The following is a 20,217-nucleotide window of genomic DNA, read 5'->3' on the forward strand; positions in this document are numbered from 1 at the left end:
TCATTAAAATCCTTAGACTGCAGGTAGGTGGATACTAGTATAATTCAGTTCTTAGTGTTCTCCATAGCTTACCTTTCAATATTCTATTGAACTGGATGTTGGCATACCCTCTAGAGATAGTGGACAGCATCCCACCAGTTTTAGTTACCTGAGTGCTATACCACAAGGTTGATCAGCTGACTTGTTTCTAGGCAGTTACCCAGTTCCAAGTTTTTTTTTTTAAATATTTCTGAGCAACTGGAGAATCATACACACACTTTATTTGTGAGATCAGAAATAATAAATTTTCCTGTGATGAATTTATAGAATGAATTAAGGATGGGACTAGGAAGAAATGTTAGTTTAAACACAGTTGCTTATATACCAACTTCTGTTAACAGCCAAGCCAAAAACACTGAAGTTTTAGCCACGCTTTATACAAATTACATGATCAAATGTGTAAAGGAGTAGAAAAGACTTCTTAAAATAAGGAAAAAGCCATATACCTTGGTGGAACACCTCTTAGATAGCGTTTCTCAATGCGGCAATCGTGGCTGCATGCTGCTACTAGGGGCTTTTTGTGTGTCCCCAGCCTCTCCTGGGTGGTAATATGGGAGGGCGGGGGGATAAAGCAACGGCCCCTCCTAGGGCTGCACGTAGGGGTTGGGTCCTGTCCCCCTCTGGGGCCACAAATGTTGGAAGAGCAGGCAGGCGGCAGGGCTCGGGTTTCAGATTTGGGGTGGCCAGGCAGTAGACTCCAGCTGTGTGGTGGCGGGCTTCATCCCCTAGCCCCAGGCTCGCCCCCAGCCATTGCTCAGGGCTCCAGTCCCTGGACTCACCGCCACATAATCCCTGACCCTGAGCTGCCTCCCTTCCCACCTCCACATCCAGGGCTTAATTTGTCCCCCAGCTTGCCAGGGCTGAGTAAGTCTGTTGTGAAAAATATTTGTATGTCTGTTAATATCACTTTTCGCTGCCTCCTTGCTAGCTAGCAAGTCTGCTGAAGTGATAGTAACAAAATACAAATATCTGTTTTCACACAGACAGACTTGCTAGTCTTAAAAAAAAATAAGCAACCACATAAAGCAAAAGAAACAACAAAAAGGGACAAGAATATGCAAAACACATTATTTGTTTCTATTCTGTTGAGGTCTAGTAAAGAACAGAGAAAATTGTACATCATTTTTATTTGAGTCTGCAAAAAACCTACATAAATATGCACATATATGTCCAAATTAACTTGAGGGGAGGAAAAAAATTACAATGAAGTATTTTAGGAAAAATTTGCAGAGCGGCTACCAGCAATAGTTGGTGGCCACACGCTGAGGGCACCAAAAAATTTCTTGTGAGAACCCCTGTCTTAGATCTCACATCTTTGACTGTTTTGGGCCTTCCTAGCTTTAACAAAACGTTGTCGTTTTGAAACAAAACTCTAATTTCACATTAGGACTTGAATCCATGTTTGTATTTGGTGTTGCAGTGGGAAGTGGTGATAGGCAGACAAGGTTTTCATTCAGTAATAAACATTCTTTGGGGTAGCAAACTATTTAAAATTGCTCACAAGATGAATTATATATAATCCTTTTACAAATATTGAATTCGCTTTTGAATTTCTTTGTAATCCCAGGAAGCTCTACAAAGGATTATCTCTACTCTGGCGAACAAAAATGATGAAATCCAGAACTTTATCGACACACTGAGCCATACGTTAAAAGGTGTTCAGGTACATGTGTTAATATCGGCAAATCATTATATTTGCAAATGTGATGAAGTTGAGGGGTGGGAGGTCAGTCAGACTTGGATTATTGATGCTCACTTAAAAATATTCTTGGTGTCTAAAGAGCTGCTATTGACAATTCTTAAAACCAAAAAGGAAAGCTGTTGTGGTGGTTTTTCTGTTTATGGGTGATTTTACTGAAAGTAAAATGCAAGTATAAATTTCAATTCTGAAACTGAAAAATCCCTGTTTTTGTGAAATGCTGAGACTGGACTCAACTATAGGGAAGAGTCTAAATGATTTTGAAACTTCTGCCACCTTGTGTGAAGTGGTAGTTGTGTGTGAACTTTTTTCCTAGTTAAATCCAGATCACATTCTTCTGAAAAGTCAATATTCATGTGGCATGTTGAGATTTCTTTGGTCTGAGCATCAGCACTTGTCTTGCTTTTCAGGTTAGTGCTTTTAAATCAGTAAATTGGAAGATAACAGACTGTCAGACTTGTGTTGTATCTTTACCCCTTCTCTCAGTCTAAAACAAGGATTAATTTTTTTCTAATTTATCTACTGCCTGATGCTTATACCTCTGTGCTCTTTGCTCAGCATTGGTATGTCTGTAACACTGTAAATCTAAAAGCAAGTTTCTTAAGTAGTGGCAAATAAAACCAATTGCTGCTCATAGAACTAGGTAATTACATTTGTGTGTGAGAACTACTAGTTTTTTGTGTGTGAGAGCTTGAGACTCATGACAATGAGAGGTTTGTGCTATTGGATAACTAATGTTTACACATACCTGTGTGCTGTGCAGGATTCTGTTTGTAGCATTGCTGACATAACCAACTGGTGGCCTGTAATATTCTAAATTCTCTAATCTGCTTAAGAGAGGCCTACCATACAAATTGCATCATGACTAGCAAATTTTTATGAGATGGGGTAGCATGACAACATGCAGAGTAATCATTGCAAATTGTAGTTGGGGGGCAGGGGCACTCTAGAAGACTGCATCACTATTCTTGCACAACTGAAACACAGTTACGATTCTCTTCTCAGGCTAATTCTTCTAATGTAATTGCTGAGCTGGATGAGGAATTTGATGGTCTGTATTCTATACTGGATGAGATGAAGGAAAGTATGACCAACAGTATTAAGCAAGAACAAGCTCATAAATCTCAAGAGCTACAGGTAATTACATACATCTGAAAGTTTTTGAAGTACTAAGGATGTAATTCTTGACTAAAACTAGCTAATTTGTCAACGCAAAATGATTTTTGCAGCAAGTATTTATAACAAATGTTTACTCCTAGCTAAGGTGTGTGTTCTATCTTAATTACTTACATGGCTTTCATTGCATAAGTCCCTCAAATTTTTAAATATATTTAACTCACATGGATTTTGAGTATAAGGAAGTGCTGTTCCCCCATTTTACTGATGGAACAGAGAAGCTAAGTGACATGCTGAGGGCCACACAGGCAGATTGTAACAGACCTAGGAATTGAATCCAGGTCTCAAGTCCTAGGCTAGCACCTACTTACTGATCCATACTTCCTCCTCCTTGCTCTTTACACATAAGGAGTTATCTGTCCTCCACTGGAAAAGTATGAGGTACTTGTTGCTACACAGTTCCCAATACTTATGTTTTTCTGAAGTGTTGGATATAAGAACAGGTATTCTACAGTTAAACCCTGTGTAGGGGACTATCTTTGGGAGTGGGAGTGTGATGACATATAAACAAAACAACTGACTTTCTGAACTGGACATCAACTTTGTATCCATGACAAACTATTGGAGAAAATAAAGTGTAGCTTTTGGAAAAATAAACATTGCCATATGTTGCAAGGGACTGTGAATCTTATCTTTTTAATTGCTGTTCCTCTAGTTAAAAAAACAAACAAAAAAAAAAACACAAACCACTAGGAGTAAGGGGAGCATATCCTTTCAGAGCAGGAGGGTGAAGAGAAAAGGTAGACAGACATTTTCACAATAAAGGAAAATAAGAATACCATTCCATCCACATTGGAGTCCTCCTTAAAGCAAATTCAATATTAAACACAATAAGGTTTTTTAAGTCCTAGACAGTTTCTCAGAACAAATTTCCATGGCTCCTTTAGGGGCCTGTTCACTAGTAATATCCATACTCAAAGGCTTGGCAGCTAAACTTGGATTAAATTTCACAAAACAGTTTCCAGAGTACACAGGAAAGAGACATTTTCTGGCTTTATTCTTTAGCACCCCTATGAAATAATAGGGCTGAAAGACCGTTGCGGTCGTTTGCATCTCAATACCCACATCAGCTGCTCAACTTTTGTTCCAGAATTCCTGCAAATAGACTCTGACTAAGGCACTTGATGTGCTTTCTTGTCTTTACTCATTATACTCTTCTAGCTCCCTCATAGCAGTGCTGGTGTTGGAGCTCTGGGACCAAGCCAAGAGGTTTTAACATACAGGTTTTTCCTATATCCTTCTTAAGCAAGAACTGTAAATTTTATACCAAATAGAAGAGCTAGTATTGTCATTTTAGATTTTTTTAGTCTTAAAATAAGTTTAGTTACTGAAGTTCCAGTCAAGAGCCTAATTACATTTATGTAGTGTTTGACTGAGAACAAAGGGTTTTGAAACTGGCCTGGCTGATATTCTTTAGAAAGAGGCAAGTTCTGTATTCTGCAAACTTTTTAGCTTGCTACTCGAGGCTTTTAAGGTCAGAGGCTAACATTTACCCACTGTACAGCATGAGCAGATCTGCTTGGCACTTAACTCTGCCAGAGACTTCCTATAGAACCTTAGGCAAGTCACTTTTCTGTGCCTCAGATTCCTGTCTTAAAAAATGGGGATAATCCTTGTTACTTCACATGTGTGGGTGAAATCACTAATGTTTTTAAGGTGTTCAATATTTTAATGGTTGGGGTGGGGTAGCTGTGGAAGCAAACAGCATGTATACCTAATAGGAGTTCTGGTATTTAATTAGACCAGTGCTTTATTTAGACATGTATCACGTCTGATAGTGGCCAGTACCAGTTGCCTCAAAGGAAGGTGCAAGAAATCCCTAACTGGGCTGTCATTGCTCAGATCATGATCTGAAGCAGGAGGGTTTAAATCCACAGTTATGATCATACCATATAGAAAACTTAATTTAAGGAACTTAATTTCATGACCTAACAGAGGGCTTGACGTTCTGAAAGCTTGTCTGTCAGTGTCGTACAGTTGAACCAACAACTGTTACCTGAAACCTATGTATTGTATGACTGCACTGCCACTTCTTGAAATCCGAAGGAAAAAAGAGGGCCCGTGGAATGTTACTGGTGACTGAATACTTGCAGGTTTTGTCAGCTTGCCTTTCAGGGAAGGTTGTTATAGCTACCAGCCCTGGAAATGTTTATTTTCTTAATCTTCAAATTTGATCACCTTCAATGTCTCATGATTCAAGGAATTCCATGGTACTCTTTTGGAGGGGGATGGAGAGGAGTTGTGTTTCAGAATAGAACTGCACTTTATGAATCTCCAAAGGCCTACTAAAAGCAGATAAAGGATAATATTGACTATTCTAGATGTACCTTAATTGATAAATCAAATTTTTAGTCAAGACTGCATGCTGGACTCCTTGTTGGCTAACAATGCACTATATAGGTCAACTGTACAAAAGTATAGCTGAAATAATGAAGCTTAGTCTAGGGTAGCAGTTCTCAACTTTAGCAACCTGAGGACCACCACTTTGAAATTTTTCACGGACCCCCCAAGCCCTCCACTCAGCCTAAGGCCCCATCCCACACCTTCCCCTCCCTCTCAGTGCCTCCTGCATGCTGCTGAACAGGTGTTCTCCAGTGTGCAGGAGGTGCTGGGAGGGAGGGGGAGGAGTTGAATTGATCAGCAGAGCCTGTGGACCCCCTGGAGTACCCTCACAGACCCCAGTTTGAGAAACGCTGGTCTAGAGTTTAACTGGGTGTGACTCTTGATTGGAGTTGAGGAAGCAATGTCTCCTAATTTTACTGTCACCAGGAAGTGTTTGTGCTGTATTTACGCAGGCAGTCTTCCTGATACTGTCTGGATTGGAAAACTACCTATTCCATGCCTTTAAATGGGAAGAACTTGTAAGTTGTACAGTCATGTCTGTATAATTAGTAGATTTATAACAAATCTACCAGATATTGTAATGTGAGTGATTTTAATTAACTCTCTAAAGTTGATGTCCTCTCACAAGAATATTGAACTCTTCTATAGGCCCATGCTTATAACTGGAACCCACCCTTTAAAACCTGTGTGAGGCTGGAAGAAACACTACTTATTTGTGGGGCCATCTATCCTAATTACACTTGTTTACAACTGACATGACTCCTTCTGTTCCCAAATACTGATGCATCCATCCAGAATTCTAATGCTAGTGTCTGTCTGCTGTATCTTTGCAAATTGTTTAGAGATGCCCTTAGCTAAACACTGCTATTGAGATATCTGCTTCTATGGCAATATTATGCAATGTTGTGAAGTGTGTATCAAAGCTGATATATCAAGAACAGTCACATGTGGGTCAGTGGACAGAAGCTACATTGACTGGCTTGAGGGAAGTTTGCATTAATTCAGTCAGAAATCACAGAAAATTGATATAAACTTTGAGGTCTCAAACAATCTTTTGCTACTAAAGACAGTTACTTAGATCCTAAACTTTTTTTAATAGTCTTACCTAAAAAGTCTAGATGGATTCAACCTCTCACTGAACATCACTCTGCAAAAACTAGTTACATTTATGCAGCATTTGAGATAGGGGTGTAAAATGTTAACTAGTAAGCATTAGGCTTGCTGTTAATTGACCTTAACCGTTAACCCTGGTGGACCAGCTGCAGCTGGCCAGAGGGACCTTGGTTAAAGGTTTATCAGTTAAACAATTAAAATTATATAGTTTTTAAACAGATATTTACATCTCTAGTTTTGAGAACAAAGGGCTTTGAAACTGGCATGAGTGTCACTCTTTAGAAAGAGGCAAGTTTTGTATTGTGCAATTTTTTTGGTTTGCTCCTGGAAGCTATTCAGGGAAGAGACTTACATTTATTTGCTGTACAGTATCAGCAGATCTATTGGGCACTTGCAGTGCTGTATCCCTAGATCTCAAGGGTGAGTAAGCAGCACATTACAGAAAATTGATGCAGATTAAATGACCTACACTGCAACAAGTTGATGGCAGAGCTGGGACAAAACTCATGTCTCCCTTGCCCTACCCTTTGGCCTGCAGTTAAGATATTGTACACAGTACTAAATTACATTTGAAGGGGTATCTCCATAATATTGAACTAAGATTTTTAAAACTGGAAAGCATGGTTCAAGCCATACTGAAAGCTTTTTAACCATATCTGCAACATACACTTTAATTTATTTGGCACACTCTGTAAAATGTTTACAATTTTTAGTATGTTAAGAGCAGTAGACTGCAGTTATACATTCATCGGGCCTTACGGGTGCCATCTAACTAATTATTTGCTCCTTAGTTTCATAGGGCATAGTACACATCCTTAAGTTTCAGCTGTAGAAACTTACTTAGCTAAGACGATGTGTCCTGCCAAGAAGGATGCCAAAACCTTTGGGTGGCAGAGCTGATACTCAGTAACATTTATAGTGCAGCTGGGATGAATGTCCAAATTCTGCTGTTCATACTAGTACTCACTGTTGTGAAACCCTGGCACCCCAATATTCACCACTATCTTGTAATTAGGATATGTTTTGTACAAAATGTGCCTTGTGAGGTATCATTCTAAAAGTCTTCATCTGCTAGACAGTAATATGTCATTGGATTGTATGTGCTATTGTCATATGTGAAGTTATGAAGTTTGGTTATGTAGGTGTTACTGAACCATGTTGTGGAGGTTGAAAACCTCCACAAACAGTCTTTCAGGTAAAACAGTAAAAAGGCCAAACAATATTAATAGCTAATTGAGAAAATGTGCACAAGGATTACCCCCGGAACTGTGTGCAGTAGAAACCTCTGAGATATCGTTGCACAGTGGGAACTGTTTGACCCAGGTCACAGCAAAAGAGCTTTCCAGCAAGTGGGAAGAAGATATACAAGGGGGATAATGACATGATGGTACCTCTCTCCCTACAACAACACACCTGGAAACACCTGAGAGCTGAGGACTGAACTGGGGGAAGTGATGGTCCCAGGCTAGAGGGATTTTTAGCCTGTGTATGAACCTGGGAAAGCCAAGGCAGCTTGTGCCTTAAGAATCTGCCAGCCTGTTTATCACTCAGGGTGAGAATTTGCTAATTCATATCCTACCTAATTTAGTGTGTTTAAGATCTGTTTGTGGTTTTGTTTATTTACTGCGGTAATCTGCTTTGATCTGTTTACCACTTAAAATCTATATTTTGTAGTTAAACTAGTTTTGTTTGGTCTAAAACCACTACGTGTGGAAGTTATAATTTGGGGCAGAAAGCTGTTGCATATCTCTTTATACATTGAGGGAGAGGGTGAATTTTATGAGCTTATACCGCGCAGTTCCCTGTGCAGCACAAGATGGTATAATTTTGTGTTCACACTCCAGAAGGGGGTGCGTGCCTTAGCAACTGGGAGGTGCTTTAGTTCAGCCTTCCCATGCAGAGCTGATCTCCGCATCTGTGTGTGAAGCTGCAGCTCGGTGTGTCCCTATCTGTGTGTATGATGGTGAAAGAGCAAGCTCGGAGAGCTTGGCAACTTATCACAGCACCACAGTATGAGAGGGAGTCCAGGCCGGTGGGTCAGGCAGGCTCACTTGTACCCCAGTTCCAAGTGGCACCCCGGAGGGAACCTGTCAAAACTATCTTACCAACTCTCCAAATTTTAATATTTGGAACTCTCTCCTGTTTTCTGACCCTAGAATCAACTTAGCCAATGTAGTAATGCCTTGGAGAATTCTGAAGAACTACTAGAATTTGCTGCACGGTCACTGGACATAAAGGACCCTGAGGAATTCTCAAAGGTAGAAAATTAAACTGCTGTGAATAAGGAAAACACAGTTCTGTTTTCTTAACTTGAATGGGATTTTATCATAAATCTGTCATTACAAACCGCTTAGCGTAACAGTAGTGTAAGAGGAGAGGAATCTGGAAAAGGAGCTAGTGCCTCGAGCCATAGTGCCAAGTTGGCTGTTAAAAGGTGAAAAATCAGTAGCTACATTGGTATATTTTCATTCCAAACTACCCTAGTATTGCTTTTTGTTAACTCCTGGTTTTGATGGGTTGTAACCATGACAGCTGCTATAGCCATTTGATTTAACTGCTGTTTAAAATCTTACATTAGCATCTGTAAGCTCCTCAGGGCAGTTTTTACCATATGCCTTGCAGGCCTTCTAATGTCTGGGTTTTTTGTACAAATTTCCAGCCCAATGACAGTCCAGAGACTGTTTGAGTGATTCGGTGTAGCTAATACAAACAATATATGTACGTTACCATTAACAAACTTACAATTGAGTGGGGGAAATGCACCAAGGGAAAGGTAGAGGAGTGGAAACACAATACAACTGGTAAAATGCTGGCAATCCAGTTACTGCAGCTTCAGATCTATTACTAGGATATCCCACATTTGACTTTGTCAATGTCACATACCATATTTGTTTTGTACTAACAATGCAGTGAGCCACATCAAATCCAAAACCCAATTACTTGTATTTTCTGCCATTTTAATTTTCACTTGATAACAAGGATACTGGAAATGTTCTAGTAAATAGGACAATCTTACTCTTAAAGTGACAGTGTGAGTTCTTGCTTTTTCCCTCTTGAAACCTGTTTGTTTAATTTTTTTCCCCGAAGGACTGACAAGTTAAAAGCTAAATATCTATCTAGTACTTAAAATTTAGGGAGCCTAATACATGATGGCTTATGACTTGTCATTTCTTGACATGTTAAAACTGGGTCAGATCTTAAACAGCTCTTGAAGTATTGTACCCAAAGCTATGTTATAGCTAGAGTCAACTGGAAAGCACACAGACTTTATTAATGGAAATCATCTTACACTAATTGTAATGACCATTTCTTTTGGCATTTGGATCACAAAGTCTGCAGTATTCAAGGTACCAAGAACAAGTGTAGTCTGCTAGAATCTAGTATTTGTAACTTGCACTGTTAGCCTGGGCTGTAGTCTCCACTTCAGCTCTCTGTGAGCACAGATTTTCATGAACTGTAGGGCTCTGTTCTGGTCTACATGCTCCCACAGCTATGACAGTGGATTTTTTACTTCATTGAGCTTTAATACTTGGAAGGGGTTGCAGGGGGAGACAAGACTGCCCCTGCCTTTTGAAGTACTCATTTTTAATATTTAAGTACAGAAAAAATGAAGACCTTCTTACATTTAATTGCAGTATGCAAGAGCTAATACCTTGGAAATCTTTTTATTCAAACTAAACCCTTAGTTTAAAAACCAAAACAAAACCCACTAATGAAATCCCTTGGGAAGTAGGGCTGATTTGTAAGCTTATATTATCCTCACAATGTTCTTTCATACACGCAAAAGCACTTGGCTGCATCTGTTGTGGACACCATTTGTTGTGGACACCATGGTGCGTGCCTTAGCTTATTTTTAGGTTAAAACTGCAATACTATAATTAGGCTTGAGATGAATCCACTTTTTAGGATGTCATGACTATTGGGACTCAGATTTCACTGTAGATACCAATCTTAAGCAACCATCCAAGAGGCTGAGAAACTGCTTGCTTAATGGAAGTATGTTTCTTAAAAAAACAGAATTACAGTCAAATGTGGAGATATTAGTTGAAAAATACAGTAAAAATTGCATACACTAAATTAGTGCATATCTCCATTGTAGGACTGTGCAATGTTGGTACTTGGCTGAATATTAATGTTGAAGCACTGCAGATCTCTACCTGACATAACAGTATACTATCTTTGCAGAACTTATTCTTTTAGCTGTGGAATATTTATCAGTAAAACAGTGCATCAAGACTGATTCTGTGTACAGCAAGTCTCTCCCCATTTTAGAGATGCATCATAGGCAGTGACTTGATGTAAGTGTTGTTAAATGAAATGGGAGCAGTAGAGTTGACTGACAAATATTCCAGCCATTGCAATTTTGTTACATTATACAGGGCACAACTTTTGCATTTATTTTCATGTGTCCATAAAGTAAAAACTTAAGAGGGGAAGATAGCAACCACATGCTATACTATCAGTAATTGGATATTTATACCTACTTGGGAACCATAGTAATGGTCTTAAGTTCTATAGAGAACTTCATTTAAATGTTTCTACTGTCCTGTCTCAGCTGTAGATGGTTGAAGTGACTCACGTCATGTACAGCAGTATGAAGCAGGCTTGGCACTGATTTGCGCTCACTGTCCAGTCAAGAACAGTCAAAGACTTTTCTTGCAAGTTTCCTGTTTAATTTTATACACAAACTGCATTTAAACTGATCAAATGCGTCAAGTCTAAATTTAAATGTCTCTTATGGCCACGCTGATGAATTGATGCAAGTCACTATTTTGACATGTTTCACGTTCCTTGCTGGGTAGAGCCAAATACAGTTTTTGTATGGCTAGCCAGCTAATGAGTCATTCAGCTTTCAATAACATGTAAACCCCATAGTACAGGGGATCTTCTGTTTGTTTTCAGAGTTAATCACTTAATTTGAGAACAGCTATCTCAATGTGGGGGGAGACGTCAAATCCTATTCATGTCTACTGCATTTAAACTATGATTGAGGATGGATTTCTTTTGTCAAAGTGATATTTAGTGAATTAGGCTTCTGTGAATTTTTGAAACAAGCTGAAAAACTTCATCTAAATTGCTCACTGTGAAATTATGACATGGAAAAACCATGAACAGCACTAAAGACCACCATGACTGACAAGGAATGTAGCTAGGAGAAGAGAACTGGATCAACTGCAAATGTCTCCTAGCATAGTCTGCTGAGCCAGCTCATTAGATCAGCAATTCTCATTTCTAAAATGAGATGTTCATCTTCCTTCTCTGTACAGAAAACTACACTGACCTCTTTCAGGTGTTACTTTTTTTTTTTTTTTTTTGAAGGGGTAATTGCAGGATTGAGAGCTAAATGTTTGCTTCATTAGAGAAATGACAGGATGGATTCTGGGTCTTCCCTGGAACATTCTTAAATCCTTGTTCTAGGAGAAGTGGTTTGTTTTTTGTTTTCCGTGCCACCCCCCTTCAAAAAGTTGATCCTACCTTTTTAAAGGCACAGCTATGAGGAATTGTAAATAAGAGCTGCTACATAAGACCCTACTAGGGTTGCCAAAGTAGGATCTCCTCCCTTGAGGAATGTCGTTGGTCAAACTCTCTATTTTTAGTATACTTTACACAACAGATATTTAGCAAATAAGGGCACTTAGAATGAAATTCACCTTTGCTCAGAGGGTCCTCTGCAGGTATTCTAAATTGAAGTGAAATTCAGCCTCACTGCTTTTTGTAGGTTTAAATAGTCCAACTATGTACAGCATATTGATATTCATCTAGTACAATTACAATCACCATAAGATCCCTTATGTGATATTGTAGTATAATCTCTTTATTACAAGACTTTCCTATCAAACCAATAATGTCTCCAATGGAAAGATATTTTTATGAAAACATGTTTGTAATTTACAAAAACCTTTCTCTTAGGTTTTGTAAAATACTCTTATGTCCAGAGAAATGGCCTAAGCTTTCTGGTGCTGTTCCTTGAGAGTTAATCCTCCAAAATAAAAATCTCAGTTGAAGGCAACCTCAAACCAACTAGAAACTCTAGGTGAAAGATGAATCCACCCATCTTCTCATTGTTAACTTGTTCAATAACCTTTTTATTCTTAAATGTGACCAGGCCTCCCTGTTTTCAAATGGTAAATTTAAGACTTTGATACCCGTAGATCAGCCATATTGGTTCTGGGTGTACTACAATAATAGCAGGAAGTTGAGTACTTGTGCAACTCCATATATTGGAGCTTCTGAGGAATAGATGGGGAAAATCTACTGTAAAGTAGGATTGAAGAAACAGTACAATAACTTTCAGAGGGAAATTTTCCTTTCCTCTTTGATACCTGTTCTACAAGAAGTTAAGCTTCTGACAGGTTATGGTATGGATAAACACCACTGGCAATAAAACAAGTACTTTACACTATTGATTCAAAAGAGCAGAACCTAAGTAAATGCTGCTGTCTTTGTACTTTTTTCTTTTAAATTTGGAATTATGGATGCAGGAAAGAAATTTAAAGTGATAAACTGGATATCTGCTCTTACACTGGAATCATAGAATATTTGGGTTGGAAGGGACCTCAGGAGGTCATCTAGTCCAACCCCCTGCTCAAAGCAGGACCAGTCCCCAATTTTTGCCCTAGATCCCTCAATAGCCCCCTCAAGGATTGAACTCACAACCCTGGGTTTAGCAGGCCAATGCTCAAACCACTGAGCTATCCCTCCCCCCAAGAAGAAAAAGCCCAGTAATTTGGAGTTGGTTTGGTGTGGCTTTTGAAGTTGATTTGCTCTGATCTGACTTATTACAGCATTTCTAACCATTGTGCATTAACACAAGCTTATGGAAAGAAAAATCTTACATCAAAGTGGTAAAATATTGTTTGGTGTTTGAATCTGAGCTGCATAGCTGTGGGATTCATAATCTAACTCTTCTTGCATGTTACTGCTGTTGAGACTTGCATGGAAGCACTAATTACCTTCTCTCTCTTCTTCCTGATATGCACCAAGGCTGCCAGACAGATCAAAGATAGGTACGGTACAAAACTTCTTGCTTTGTAATTGTTAATATCTTTTCACGGAACTCAAAAGTACAGTCTTAAAGGGGAACAGTCAACTTTCTGATGCTCTTAGGTATTGTTTACAAGAGTATCACAATTGAAAGATTATATACATTATTTGACAGCATTCCATATAGTCAGTTTCTTACTCTCCCCTGTCTAGCTGGTTAACCTTTCTCCTTTTGTGTGAGCCTTTCACACAGCAACAGGAGGAGGGAAATGGGTAACAACCCAGAAAGTGTGGTGAGAAAACCACGTGGACAGACAACTGGGTGTAAAATTTGAAAACATTTTTTACAATCTATTTTTATCAAGTTGACGGTTTCCCTTAAATTCCTAAATATAGGATCCTGACTTAAAAATTTCTGCAGGCTTAATGATCTGTTTTGAGTGTGAGGAGATGCCTTGCAGCTAGAATCTTTTTCTAGCTAAGTTATTCTAGTGTTGACAAAGAATGTCTTTCTGGTGGTATCACCAGTACTGATGCCAGTGGGTTCACTGCCTGCATTAGTGACTTTTTTTTGCCAAGGTGATTTCTTTTTGGATGTGAAGAGTCTCTTCAACACATACTTAAACCAACTTTTTTAGAGTGGAAAACTTCTAATCTGCCAAGTATTTTATGATGAAACAATGTTAAGGTAAGCACATCTTTCTTCTGGACCAGCACAATCCTATTCAAAACATGCCTAGCAAACTCAGGTATATCAGTGGGTCTCAATGGAGACTGGAAGCACTTTTAAAACTTTTAGACACAAGCTGTATTCAGCATGTGGAAGACCAGCCCGACCAAGAGTTTCCAGAATATGTTGCTTCCACTGGCCCAGCAGGTTGGCTGTTGAGTAAAACATTTTCATGAGAACTAACAAGTTAATTGCCAAAGAAAAAAAGCTAGTTTCATGCTGGAATTTGTGTCCAAGGTAAACTCAGTGTTGATTGCTATGGGAAACTAAGCTTTCTATCCAAGCCCAAGCAGAAATAGAGAACCCTTAGTAGAAAGAAATTTAGGAATGGTGGTGGCAGAAGTTTTGTTTAATGTGCTTCAGTTCTTTGAACAGTAGCACGCCTCCGGTTATCCCTTCCAAGCTCATGAAGCTACTCTAGCAGCATTCAGCCACTCTGCTGCAGCCAGTTTGAACAGTGAATCTCTATACAGCTGGTTCTGTTGGCCAGACATGCAGAAGTTTCACAACTAGGTTGTAGTTATGGGAAGTTTCTGCTTGGACAACTTGTAACTATTGACAACACAAGGTTCTGTTAAGGTCAATCAAGCTGTTGTACTTTTGGGGCTTAGTCTGTTGGCTGAGCAGTGATAGCTGTGGGGCTGCTAGTGATGCACGCTGGAAAGTTGGTGATGGGGAAAATTCAAGTACTTCTGACTTAGTTGTGAGCTACAGGGCTATGGTATTGGATATTGAGCTGCTGGTCAAATTAAATCCTATTTTTGACTCTTGGGTACTGCCACTTGGAATTAGTAGTTTTTAGGATTACCAGCAAGCTGTAAAATTCTCTGCAGGAAATGCTACTTTTTTTAAAAAACTTTTGAGGATGTTCCAGTCAGGCTGCAAACTTAGAAAGAATGTAAGTCTAAAAATGGATATGGTCAAGAAGTAAAAACTCAAAACATGGATAACTGACACCACTTCACCATCTGGTCAAGACAAGATAGTTTAAGTACTCCAGTAGCGGGTGTATAATCTCGTTCATTCAGAGATTGTTTGAGAGGCCCCTGTCAGTTTCTGAGATTTAACTATTTCACAGCTATCGCAATCCTGAATAATTTTCATAGAGTCTAAAACTGATGGCTTACAGTTCTAAAATTCCATCTTTAGGAATTCATGTTCTTATAAACATTGATACTTTAGTTCTCTTGTCCTCAAATTGAAGCTGTATTCTCCGATTTCTCTCCACTGTTTAGGAAGGTTGGCATAAAATTAAGTTTAATTAGGTATCTAGGGTTATTGTGGCGTGGGTCAGAGTTGGAATTGATCTTGTAATAGCTCAAAATTTAGTAACCTTTTGAACTGGAATATCTTCCACTTTTGATTTCCACACTATTTTTGGCAATGAAATGGCCACAGTGTGTCTGCTCTTTTCAATGCCAACTACATTGTCCTTTTCCCCTGGCAACCTGTCATCCTCTGTACTCTTTGCTTTCTCCATCAAGTCTCTAGGATCTGTTGCTGCTTTTCCCTCACTGTCTCCACTGCTAAAACCCTTTTTTGTGCTTCATTCACTCTCTATTGTAACTGTAGTTTCAGTAAGACTGGCTCTTTTCATGGGGTGGGTATGGGAAGAAGTGTTGCTCCTGTTCCTTCACAAAAACACTTAAGAATCCAATTTGCTAGCCACTTCTCAGATGTCACAGATCCCTGGGTGTGAATTTGGTAAAAATGCTTCTTTTGTCCAACTTTTGATTTCTGAAACAGCATGTCATTAGTTACTACTTTTCAGAACTTGATTTTTCTTAAGTTTATGTTTTTTAAAAAAGTGGGTAGGATAGAGTGAACATTTGATTTCAGTAGTGCATTTGACAGATGGACAACACTCCAGGGTAATGCTGTACAACTTTGTATGTTATAAGGTGCTAAAGACCTAGCTGGAAGGCACTTAGGCCATGTCTACACTACGAAATTAGGTCTAATTCCTAGAATTTGGTTTTGTAGAAAGCATTTTTATACAGTCAATTGTGTGTGTCCCCACACAAACGCTCTAAGTGCACTTAGTCAGTGGAGTGCGTCCACAGTACCAAGGCAATTGTCGACTTGCGGAGCATTGCACTGTGGGTAGTTATCCCACAGTTCCCACAGTCTCCTCCCCCATTTGAAATCTGGGTAGAAATCTCAATGCTTGATGGGGCAAAAACGTTGTCACGGGTGGTTCTGGGTACATATTGTCAGGCCCCCCTTCTCTCCCTCCCTCCGTGAAAGGAACGGCAGACAATTGTTTCGTGCCTTTTTTCCTGGGTTACCCGTGCAGACGCCATACCATGGCAAGCATGGAGCCCGCTCAGCTCACAGTAACCGTATATCTCCTGGGTGCTGGCAGACACGGTACTGCATTGCTACACAGCAGCCGCTCATTGCCTTTTGGCAGCAGACAGTGCAGTATGACCGTAGTCGTCATCGACATACTCCAGGGGGCTCTTTTAGCTGACCTCGGTGAGGTAGGTCAGGGGCTCTTGGGCAAACATGGGAGTGACTCAGCCAGGTCATTTCCCTTTAAAGTTTCTTCTCATGGGGATTCAGTCCTGCTGGCAGTCCTACTGCACTGTCTTCTAATGAGCAGCCAGGAGATGACAATGGCCAGCAGTCGTACTGCACGGTCTGCTGCTGGCAAGACGTATAAAGATAGATGAAGTGGATCAAAAGAAGAAATAGACCAGATTTGTTTTGTATTCATTTTCTCCTTGCTCCCTCCCTCCGTGAAATCAACAGCCTGCTAAACCCAGGATTTTGAGCCCTATCCTTGAGGGAGCCATTCTGTTTCTCCTTGATGCAAAGTCATCCCCTTCGTTGATTTTAATTCCCTGTAAGCTATGTTGTCAGTCTCCCCTCCCTCCGTCAGAGCAACGGCAGACAATCATTTTGTGCCCTTTTCCCTGGATTGCCCAAGCAGATGCCATAGCACAGCAAGCATGGAGGCCGTTCAGCTCACCGCAGCAGTTATGATCATTGTAAACACCTCATGCATTATCATGCAGTTTATGCAGAACCAGCACCTGAGAAACCAGGCGAGGAGGCGAAGGCAGTGCGGTGATGAGGACATGAACACAGAATTTTCTAAAACTGCGGTCCCCAGCAATTTGGAGATCGTGGTGGGCAGGTTTATGCCGTGCAATGCCGATTGTGGGCCTGGGAAACAAGCACAGAGTGGTGGGACCGTATAGTGTTGCAGGTTTGGGATGATTCCCAGTGGCTCTGAAACTTTCGCATGCGTAAGGGCACTTTTATGGAACATTGTGACTTGCTTTAACCTGCCCCAAAGCGCAAGAATACTAAGATGAGAGCGGCCCTCACAGTTCTCAAGCGAGTAGCAATAGCTCTGTGGAAGCTTGCAACGCCAGACAGCTATCAGTCAGTCGGTAATCCGTTTGGAGTGGACAAATCTACTGTGGGGGTTGCTGTGATGCAAGTAGTCAACGCAATCATTGAGCTGCTGCTATCAAAGGTAGTGATTCTAGGAAACGTGCAGGTCATAGTGGATGTGTTTGCTGCAATGGGATTCCCTAACTGGTGGGGCTATAGACAGAACGCATATCCCTATCTTGGCACCGGACCACCAGGGCAGCCAGTACATAAACCACAAGGGGTACTTTTCAATGGTGCTGTAAGCACTGGTGGATCACAAGGGATGTTTCACCAACATCGACTTGGGATGGTTGGGAAAGGTTCATGACGCTCGCGTCTTCAGGAACTCTGGTCTGTCTAAACGGCTGCAGGAAGGGATTTACTTCCCAGACCAGAAAATAACTGAGGATTGTCATAAATATAAAGGGAAGGGTAAACACCTTTAAAATCCCTCCTGGCCAGAGGGGGGAAAACCCTTTTACCTGTAAAGGGTTAAGAAGCTAGGATAACCTCACTGGCACCTGACCAAAATAACCAATGAGGAGACAAGATACTTTCGAAGCTGGAGCGGGGGAGAAAACACAGGTTCTCTCTGTCTGTGTGATGCTTTTGCCAGGAACAGAAAAGGAATGGAGTCTTAGAACTTAGTAAGTAAGCTAGCTAGATATGCATTAGATTCTGTTTTGTTTAAATGGCTGATAAAATAAGCTGTGCTGAATGGAATGTAGATTCCTGTTTTTGTGTCTTTTGGTAACTTAAAGTTTTGCCTAGAGGGATTTTCTGTTTTGAATCTGAATACCCTGTAAGGTATTTAGCATCCTGACTTTACAGAGGTGATTCTTTTTACCGTTTCTTCTATTAAAAGTCTTCTTTTAAGAACCTGATTGCTTTTTCATAGTTAAGATCCAAGGGTTTGGGTCTGTGTTCACGTATGCAAATTGGTGAGGATTTTTATCAAGCCTTCCCCAGGAAAGGGGGTGTAGGGTTTGGGGAGGATTTTGGGGGAAAGACATTTCCAAGCAGGCTCTTTCCCTGTTATATATTAGACGCTTGGTGGTGGCAGCAATAAAGTCCAAGGGCAAAAGGTAAAATAGTTTGTACCTTGGAGTTGTAACCTAAGCCTATAAAAATAAGCTTAGGGGGTTTTCATGCAGATCACCACATCTGTACCCTAGAGTTCAGAGTGGGGAAGGAACCTTGACATGGTGGCAGAGTGGTGGGATTACCTTGAAATCATTTTGAGATCAATTTGAGGTTTTTGTTTTTGTGCTCTTTTTTTTGAACAAGAAGCACAGATTTTAAAAGGGAAACTTTTTTTCCTTTGGGCTGCTGGAAAGCAGGTTTTTAGCAGAAAGCAATTAGTTTTGTCTCTGCTTGGGGGCCAGAGCAGAGACAAAAGAGAATTCTTTTATGAGCTGGAGTTTTCTCTACCTAAAGGCAGGGTAGTTAACCTCCTGCAGGGAAATTCACAAGTCTTCACAGACCTGAAGTTCGTGTTGTGTGTGTGTGTTTTTTTTTCTTTTTTTTTACCTAAGAGCAGATAGAGGGGTTTTCTGTCTATTTGCCTGGAGACAAAGATGTTAGGTTTTTTTAAGGATTTTTCTGTAGGCTGACAACCACTGTCAGAGAACATAGATATCCAATTACAGCACAACCTATTTTGTTTGACAAGCCAAGTTTTTTGCTTGCTTATTTCTAACTCTTGGGTGTAAAGTTAGTTAAAAACCGAGGCAAACATGACAGAAACCAAGGCACAACACAAATTGGAGTTAACCAGACTGGAGGCAGCGAAAGAGGCAGAAAAAGCCCTAGGGGCTGCCCACAGGAGAGCTATGGAGGCAGAAAAGAACCAAGAGGCTGCTCACAGGAGAGCTATGGAGGAAAAGGAAAAAGAGAGGAATCATGAACTGGAGATGGAGAAGGTAAGGGCTGAGCAGAATCTACTGGATAACCCTAACAATCCTTCCCCAGCAATCCACAAATGGGAGCAGTGATGTCCACAGTATGATGAATCCAGTGATATTGTTGAATATTTTCTCACCTTTGAGACACTGCACTCCATAAAATTCCTGAAGTTCACAAGATGAGCACATTGGTTGCAAAATTGACTGGAAAAGCTCTGGAAATATTCAATAAGATGCCTACTGATGAAGCTTCTGACTATAATAAGTTCAAGGATTTGGTTTTAAAGCAATTTCAAATTACATCTGAAACGTACAGAGTAACATTTTGAACTCTTAAGAGAGCCTGGACTAAGTAATATGGCTTATCTAAACCAGATGAAGGATCTGTTAAATGGGCCCAAGGAAGGGGGGTCACTAGCTTTAATGGAATGTGTGATTTGATAGCTCAGGAGCAATTCCTGAATATGTCCAAAGAGGAAATAAAACCGTGTTTGTGGGATAAGGAAATGGACTCAGCAGAAAGTCTTGCTTCTTATGCTGATCGATACGAGCAGTCCCAGACTGCCAGAGAGGTGGGGCAAGCCAGAACAAAACGGGTGGAGGGAGGAGAGAACAACAACCCTGGTCACAGTTGGAGGGAGGGACACCCTCAGACCACACCCTACTACCAGGGGCAGCCCAAGGCCCCAACTATACACCAAGGAATACACCAGACACCTTATCGTCCTGCCACACCATTCTCCGGCCACCCACCTCGCCCCAGTGATCCGTCGGCTGGACAATGTTTTAAATGTAACGAGCCGGGGCATGTGAGGGCCAACTGCCCCAAGAACCCCAACAGA

The 20,217-nt window shown here is 40.4% G+C and overlaps 1 protein-coding gene across 6 annotated transcripts in view; it reads left to right on the forward strand.

Moving 5' to 3' along the window:
- The window catches only part of FSD1L (fibronectin type III and SPRY domain containing 1 like), a 63,856-nt gene that overhangs the window by 6,644 nt on the left and 36,995 nt on the right, over positions 1–20,217 (forward strand). For all 6 annotated transcript variants that reach the window (XM_073345964.2, XM_073345969.2, XM_073345965.2 and 3 more), the window contains exons 2-5: positions 1,607–1,702; positions 2,744–2,875; positions 8,527–8,628; positions 13,355–13,377. In XM_073345964.2, the coding sequence (XP_073202065.1) occupies positions 1,607–1,702; positions 2,744–2,875; positions 8,527–8,628; positions 13,355–13,377 (353 nt within the window). The remainder of the gene's footprint in view (positions 1–1,606; positions 1,703–2,743; positions 2,876–8,526; positions 8,629–13,354; positions 13,378–20,217) is intronic.

This window comes from Lepidochelys kempii, chromosome 5, assembly GCF_965140285.1.
Source record: "Lepidochelys kempii isolate rLepKem1 chromosome 5, rLepKem1.hap1, whole genome shotgun sequence".
Taxonomy (NCBI): domain Eukaryota; kingdom Metazoa; phylum Chordata; order Testudines; family Cheloniidae; genus Lepidochelys; species Lepidochelys kempii.